General features: G+C 42.2%; 1 protein-coding gene across 1 annotated transcript in view; it reads right to left on the reverse strand.

Moving 5' to 3' along the window:
* The window catches only part of AATF (apoptosis antagonizing transcription factor), a 57140-nt gene that overhangs the window by 47737 nt on the left and 2055 nt on the right, over positions 1-7348 (reverse strand). The window contains exons 2-4 of the mRNA XM_085302942.1: positions 5035-5223; positions 3904-4326; positions 3236-3373 (exon numbers count right to left, since the gene is read on the reverse strand). Coding sequence (XP_085159068.1) covers positions 3236-3373; positions 3904-4326; positions 5035-5223 — 750 coding nt within the window. The remainder of the gene's footprint in view (positions 1-3235; positions 3374-3903; positions 4327-5034; positions 5224-7348) is intronic.

Below are 7348 nucleotides of genomic sequence, written 5' to 3' on the forward strand. Positions count from 1 at the left end.
CCCCCTGTGCCCGCACACCTTCATCAGGCTACCATTTAAATAGAGAKCTTAGATTTGGGGATYAATTATTTTGCACAAATTTACACAYCAAATTGCTTCCTCCTATTCAATGAAGGCCATGACAACATGCCCAATTTAAACAAAGAAGCTATGTTCATTTATTTTGCAGATAGAAAGAAGTGCTGAAGCTTCCCACTTTTGGACTGGAGTATCATCCAGTCCAAAACAGTGTCAATGTCATGATCATTCCAAATCCTGTCCAAGACTGAAGCACATTATGCACAATGGAACAGTCTCAACATCCAGTATTCACAAAGTCCTGTCTTCAACTCACAGCCARCTGGTTAATCTTTAAACCTTCCTATGTACATTTCTAAATTTTCCTGGTAGGGGAGTGATATCTTGTCCAAAAGTTGGTAACACAACAGTGATGACAGCTCAAGAGCAAAGAACTGTGTATCCAGCCCATTAAATCATCATTTACAATCAAATAAAAGGCTTATTTTTAAAGAAGCCACTAAGCCACTCCATCAGCTAAAAATTAGGACTATTACTGGAAGTTGATTTACAAAAAGCGAGGTGGCCCTCATAAATCAAATCTGACTCATGGTTCGTCAACTCAAGAAACAGCTTTAAATATATTACGACATATATTTTTAGAAAGGATTTAGTTTTGCTTACTGAACTGACGGTCATACCCATGTTATCCACACAGGAGCTCCTTGAGTGAAGACGTAATACAGCTCAGAGTGCCCATGTGGTAAAGCTGTAGCTCTGTTGATTAGTCATGCATCCCTCTCTCAATGCCCAACACAGCACAGTGAGAGAAACATGTCACATATCATCCAGGAAGGACTAGGAACATGCTTGGTGTTAAGTTTATTCCTCATTTCATGCTTGGTACATGGTAACTTCTGGTAAAAACATCTTTGCATAGCAGTGAAATGTATTCAAATGGGACAATAATACAGCTCATCAAAAAAGAATATCTATCATAACCTACTTTACCACACAATTACAGACTGCGCTAAGAAAAAGGAAATTTAAAAATGGCCTCATAAAGAATACTTGAAAATGCTAAACAAGTGTAATAGTACCAGGATGTTCCTAAATTCRTTACTGTTAAGAATAATGCATACAGTATCACAAATTCACACCACATTACCTGTACGAACTGAGTTCCAGCCCTACATAGATGCAACTACTTCAGCTTAGACACATCCACATCAAAATGTCCTTCCTGTCTGTCAGGCCAAGCTTTTTCTCTGCAAACTTCACACAGATCCCTCCAGCTGTATCTCTTTGCTGTCTTCACACACTAAATATATGAACATATGTTATCAGGAACATCACAGTATGCTACTGGAACTTTTCCTGCCCATATTATGAGAAGAAGATGGGGAGGGAATCACGGAGCAAACACTATCCATGGATTTCCTTTTAACATTCTGGACAACTGAAAGATTAACCTCTCTGCTGTACTGTGTAACTGTGTACTGTATTATACTCCATGTTCTTGGACGTATTTTGCTTATGGGAAATATCAAAATGTCAACCACTGTTTCTGTTAAAGGTCTTTAATGATATTGCATTTTAGACCTGTAATGAAACATGGTGCTTGGTGCAGTTTGTAATGCATCTCATTAAGTACATTAATAACATGCATTTCACTGAAAGGTCATCTTAGTATTGTTGGGAGTTTGCTTTCCCCCCCCCCAATCACTTTGTTTAAAACAGCAGAGCTAACCTTAAAACACGAAGTATCTCACCTGCTGTAACTGCAGATAAGCTGATTAGCTACTGTGTGCAGATTAGGTGTAAGGTATAAGTAGTAGTCAGAAGTTGGTGGAAGGGCAAGATTTGGGGTCAGGTTTAACTATGGTGAAAGTTCCTAATCCAATTTAAGCTGATTTGTGCCAGCCTAGGCCAAAATTTCACAGTGTGAAGGTATCACTAGAGCACGCAAACTGAACACCACAAGGTTGTACAGACATACAATCAGCACCAAACCAGACAGTTCAGATCACATTTCTGCTGTTTTGCACACAAGGTTGTAGATACCACTACAGTGTTCTGTATCAACTGGATTAACACAAGGAAGCCTCTCAGAATCCTCCAGCATGTTACACAGTGTTTCCCTAGAGAGCTGAAATGCTCTGGAAAGTAACCAGCCAAGTATTTCAAGAATGAGAAACAAGAAATGTATGTGAAAGGAACACCAACTTGCCAATTTTTAAACACACCACCAGGCTTATCTTAGTTATTCAAAAAAAAAATCACTGAAATAATACCCTTCAAAGTTCATTAATTTCTGAATAGTGGGCACAAAGAACAAACTATGTATAAACATCATCATCTGTATGACTTTTGAAAGAAAACAAAGTCATAACAAAGGGACCCCCCCGCACACCAACTGATACTTGGAGTAGTTTACATTAATTCCTGAGGATGGCAAACCAGACATTTGATCTCCCTATACATTTACCTGAACACCAATACAGAAGATGTCCATTTTCAGAAACTAAACAGATCCACAACCCACTGAAGTTGAGGACTTTGTACTTATCAGTTGTTGTGTGCACATTATATTTGCTGTATTGGATAATTTACTACAAGTCTCATCAGGTCAATATCACTAACAGTGTTCCTAAAAAAAAATAAACAGATGAAAGAGCTCCTAGCTGAAATGATACTTGCTGTTGATTTGATAGCATAAGCCCTCTCCTTTGTGCTGCATTACTTCTGCTTAGGGCAAATCTTTGCATTCACTGACACAGCRCAAAGTTGGTATCATGCATCACAACATATCTCTGGACAAAGCAGCATCCCAGCTCTGCACCAAACACCAATAACCAAATCAGTCATTTCTAAGATCCAACAGGAAACTTACATTCAAGACTCACATAAACTAAAAGTGAGGGCAGGACCCAAGTTGAGACTCACCAGCACAACGTAAGTGACAAGACTAGTCACCAACACAGATAAACTAATTATATCTATGTGAATGACAGGTGGTATTGTCTTTGTCTAGGGTAGAAAAYTCTTTTTGTTTTATGCAAAGGTCCTTTTGTAAAGGACCTAATTATTAATAAGAAAAATACAAACAAACATTTAATACCGACGCTATAGATGCACATAACTCAAAGCCCTCACCTTCCCACTACTTCTTCCCCATGTAGCAACATACTGGCTACAGCAGAGTTTACCCAAAGTAGAAGCATCAGAGAATTGTTACCGTTCTTGACAGCATTGTCAAATTCTTGTCCACCTTCCTTTTTAAAGGTTGGGAAAGTATCTGGCTGTGGAAGCCGATTAGCTGTTAGGAGTACTTTCTGCATCTTGATTCTCCCTTCCAATAGTTGATCCCACAGTGCTTCATAAAAGAGAAAGAAAACAAAACATTAATTTCACAAGCCAAATAACTTTTCTTTCACCATCCTATGATGCTGCCAGCAATTTTGTGAATCAATAAAATCATCTCTTTGCTTTAGTGTTCAAAAGGACATGCTGCACATGGAAGTTTGTCGTCTAGTAGGACAGATGGGAACTATATTCAGCATTACACTCTGGAAGGAAACAGGAGTACCAGCATCACCGCTCAGTACTASCAGTGTAGGAAGTCCCCATCCCCACCAATACTACAAGTATATTCAGTACTGTGTCAATTAAGCCAGTGAATAAATACACTTCATAATAGCTAACTTTTGTATCAGCAGTGACACCAGTTTGCAYAGCACACCTGGCAGAAGATCTGGAAATGACTAGGGCTGCTGTAGCATACATAGCACATGTGCAGTGTGCTAACAGCACATTAGCATGCTGAAGTTGTTCCTAACACAGCCAGTTTCTCTAGGGTCAGCAAGGTGAAAGTGTTGTTAAAATACAAAGCAAACATGTACCAACCTAACTGGTTCTTCACAGCTTTTCCTTTTTCTACTTCTTCATCCATTTGTCCTTTTGAGAATGTCATCATCCCTCCATCCTCCTTGCTCTCTTTGGCATCTTCTATATTGTCATGGTTTTCATTCTGATATTCCTCACTATCATTTGCTKCTTCTATGCTGCCATCATCTTCATCCTCCCCTTCACTGCTGCCTACATCATCCATCCCCTCTGTAAACTTCTCAAAGTCTGTGATGTTCTGGGAACTGAACTTTGGTGCTTTGATCTTGACAGACAAATCTGTTTTTTTCTCTTCACTGTCTTCCAAGTCATCTTCCTGGTCACTGCCAGCACTGCTGGGTTTCTCCTTTGCTTCACTGTCTAAGCTGCCCTTGTCTTCCAAATCTTCACTGCCGCTGGACCATTCATCTAATGCTTCGTCACCTAATAATTAAAAGAGAACAAAGTCATTTAAGTAACTAGCAACAACTGCCACTCTGCAATACATATCATCAAATGGGTACTGGCTTGGGCGATCTAGCTCCAAGATCTGTTTTAAGTACAAATCTACGCATGATGTTACTTTTGGTTTTGGTCAATGGACTAAAGGAAACATGAGGCCACACCCACAAACAGATCTCTGCTCACATTTTCTTTCATATTTTCTTTCATATTCTTTCACATTTTCAACACTGGGTTGATCCATGTTACCTGACAGCCTTTCCCACGAAATAATGACATGGTAAGAAGACAAGATGGTCAAGATTTGGTACAGATGTCTCTACAGTGAGAAACTGTATAAACACGCAGTCCCCAAGATATTTTAGCTTAAAAATATCAGCTTTTTCTTTTCCTCCATACAGTGTTCGGTCAGTGCTCTGGCTAGCCTCACCTTACATACAGTCACATTTTTTCTTCAATCTGTAGAAGCAGACATTGTCTTTAGAATTCCCCCTTCCCTTAAGCCAAAAAAATAAGGCCTGGGTTTCAGGAGGGAACTTCAAAAGGTGTCCAATATAGTGAACCTGTTTATTCCCTGTAACAGGGATTTAGTGTTTCTCATCTCATTTCAGATGGCACCAACTCAGCCTAAAGTGCTAACACTAGGTTGAAGCAGCCTAGTAAAAAGGGGAAAGAAATGTCGTTTCTTACCGGATCCTTCTTCAGACAGAACACCTCCCCAGAGWTCTTCTTGTAAGGCTTTGCGAGATGTGGCTTTTCCAATGTACCTTTTATCAGCTTCCAGAAGAGAGGCTGAAGCTTTTTTCCGTATATTACCAACTGGGAGAATGTCATCTGCAGTTTCATCCTCAAATTTGTCAATCACTTTAGCAACCGTAGCTGTGGAGAGAGAAAAAAAAARGRRGGGGGGGGGAATCTAAACTGAACTGAATTTCAAACTAGAAAAACTAACTGCAAAAAGCAGCCATCTTTCTCAAAGGTAAACTCTCCTCATGCTCTCCAAATAAAAATGTGCTGCAAAGGCCAGCTGGATGGCAATACAGCTTCACGTAAGACTTCGGGATCTAGAGCAAACACACGTCTTTCCCTGGTGAAGAAAAGATTGCACACTAACTCTAAGCGATGAAAAGAAAGGTTGTTGGGGAATCAAAGACAGAGAGAACGCCTCAAAGCTGGAAAAAGCTGGATTTGTTTAGATCAGCATCAGTCCTGTCTAGGAACTAATGAGTGAAGAAATACTTAAGATCCAGCAGGAAAGAAAAAAATAATTAAAAGAAAAAAAAAAAAAGACAGCTGCAAGGGCACTTTTCAGAAAAAAGAATCTGTGACATCTCCATAGCTAGAGATGCTCTCACACCTTCTACTGCCAGGTTAATCTTTGCAGGAGGGAGGGAGATGTTACACAAACAGACCAGTTCCAGAACACCTCTCTGCACTTCTGACTTCTCCATACACATTTGGTTCCATAGGGTTCACCTGCAATACAGTTAATTTTTTTTTTTTTTTTTTTTTGAAGCCCTCACATGGATCCCTGAACATCAAGGGAGCCTCCTGAGAAGTGTGGTCCTCTGTATGGAGGACTCAGTAAAGCTAGAATACCTTCACTTTATGCTGACAAATTAAAGGAGGAAAAATTGCAACTCAGATGCACTTTGGCCTCTTGATACATACATATAAYGCACAAAAATTTGTAAACATTTTAGAATGCCTAAGCAGAGAAAATAATTTCACCATGATTATTGTTCCCTTTCATATCTTCATCTTCAGGACACAGGAATGAAATATTCCAGCAAAGAGGACTCATCATACAATGTTTCCTCTTTATTTTCATTCATGTGTGAGACCCCCTATATGCAAAATTACAGGGTTAGTACTGTTCAACCAATTGAGTGATACAACTGGCTGAACATCGCTAAGTGCTCATTTTAATGTGTGTTTGCAAATGTTAATGTCTCACATACATTGTTTACTTGGTGGTGGGGGGGGGGACATTTTTAAACCAAGACAAGTTACTAGGGATGATGCCTTATTTCATCACTCAACAGACACTGCACTTCAAACCAGCGAAAAGAGAAATCAGGAGTCTCCCTTGGACGCAAAGTCCTTTTGTGATGGTGTAAACACAAAGGTAAGCTTTACAGATTCCTCGTTAAGAGGCAAAACTTACCCTAACACAACAGGGTTGACACAACTCTTAGGAGCCATGCAGGACACCACAGCAATGAACCCATGCGGTGCCCACACAGCAGCCAAGAGGAAGGCTACATGTCACGGAAAACCAAACTGTTACGTATCATCGTGCCCGCYGTCTTTGAACACTCCTTCCTTGATAGTCTAAAGCAAGTCAGAGATTGGGTAAAAACGCAGGACACGCCACTAAGTTCGCAAGGAGCCACACAGCTGCTCCTAATCACGTGCAGGAGCAGGCATCGTTTCTGCTCTTACAATTTCTAAGTTCAAGCATTCCAACCGAGACGCCTCGTCTCCCCACCGCCCCGGCGTGATACAGCCCCAGCAACGCGGAGGCCCCCGCTCCGAAGAGCCTCCGCTCGAGGCAGGGCCCGGGAGAGGCCGGCGGAGGCTGAGGGCCAGGCGGCGAGGAGCACGAGGCCGCAGGTCTCCTCGCGCCTCGCCCAACTGCCCGGGCACGACGGACCGCTCGCGCAGCCACCCGGCCTCCCGCGCCTGCCATCCTTTATTCAGCTGGAAATAAAACGCGTCTCTTGCTCGTACTCAAGGCCGACGCGACGCGACCCGACTGCTGTCGCTCCGGCTACGAGATGAGGGCGAGACCCCGCGGCGAGGAGCGCCGGGGACCGGGCGGGCGGCAGCGTGGGGACCGCCACGACGACACCCCCAGCGCCTGCCTGTCACCGGGAAAGCGAGAGAACTCGCAAAAATCTCTTTAAAAATCACCCCGAGGATGGAGGGGGGGGGCGCAGATCTGCCTCAGGCCTGCGGGGTTTCGGCCCCTCTCCCCGAGGGAGGTTTCCGGCCGGCAGCC

The sequence above is a fragment of the Rhea americana genome, unplaced genomic scaffold, assembly GCF_003343005.1.
Source record: "Rhea americana isolate MKP2758 unplaced genomic scaffold, rheAme1 scaffold_194, whole genome shotgun sequence".
NCBI classification, from domain to species: domain Eukaryota; kingdom Metazoa; phylum Chordata; class Aves; order Rheiformes; family Rheidae; genus Rhea; species Rhea americana.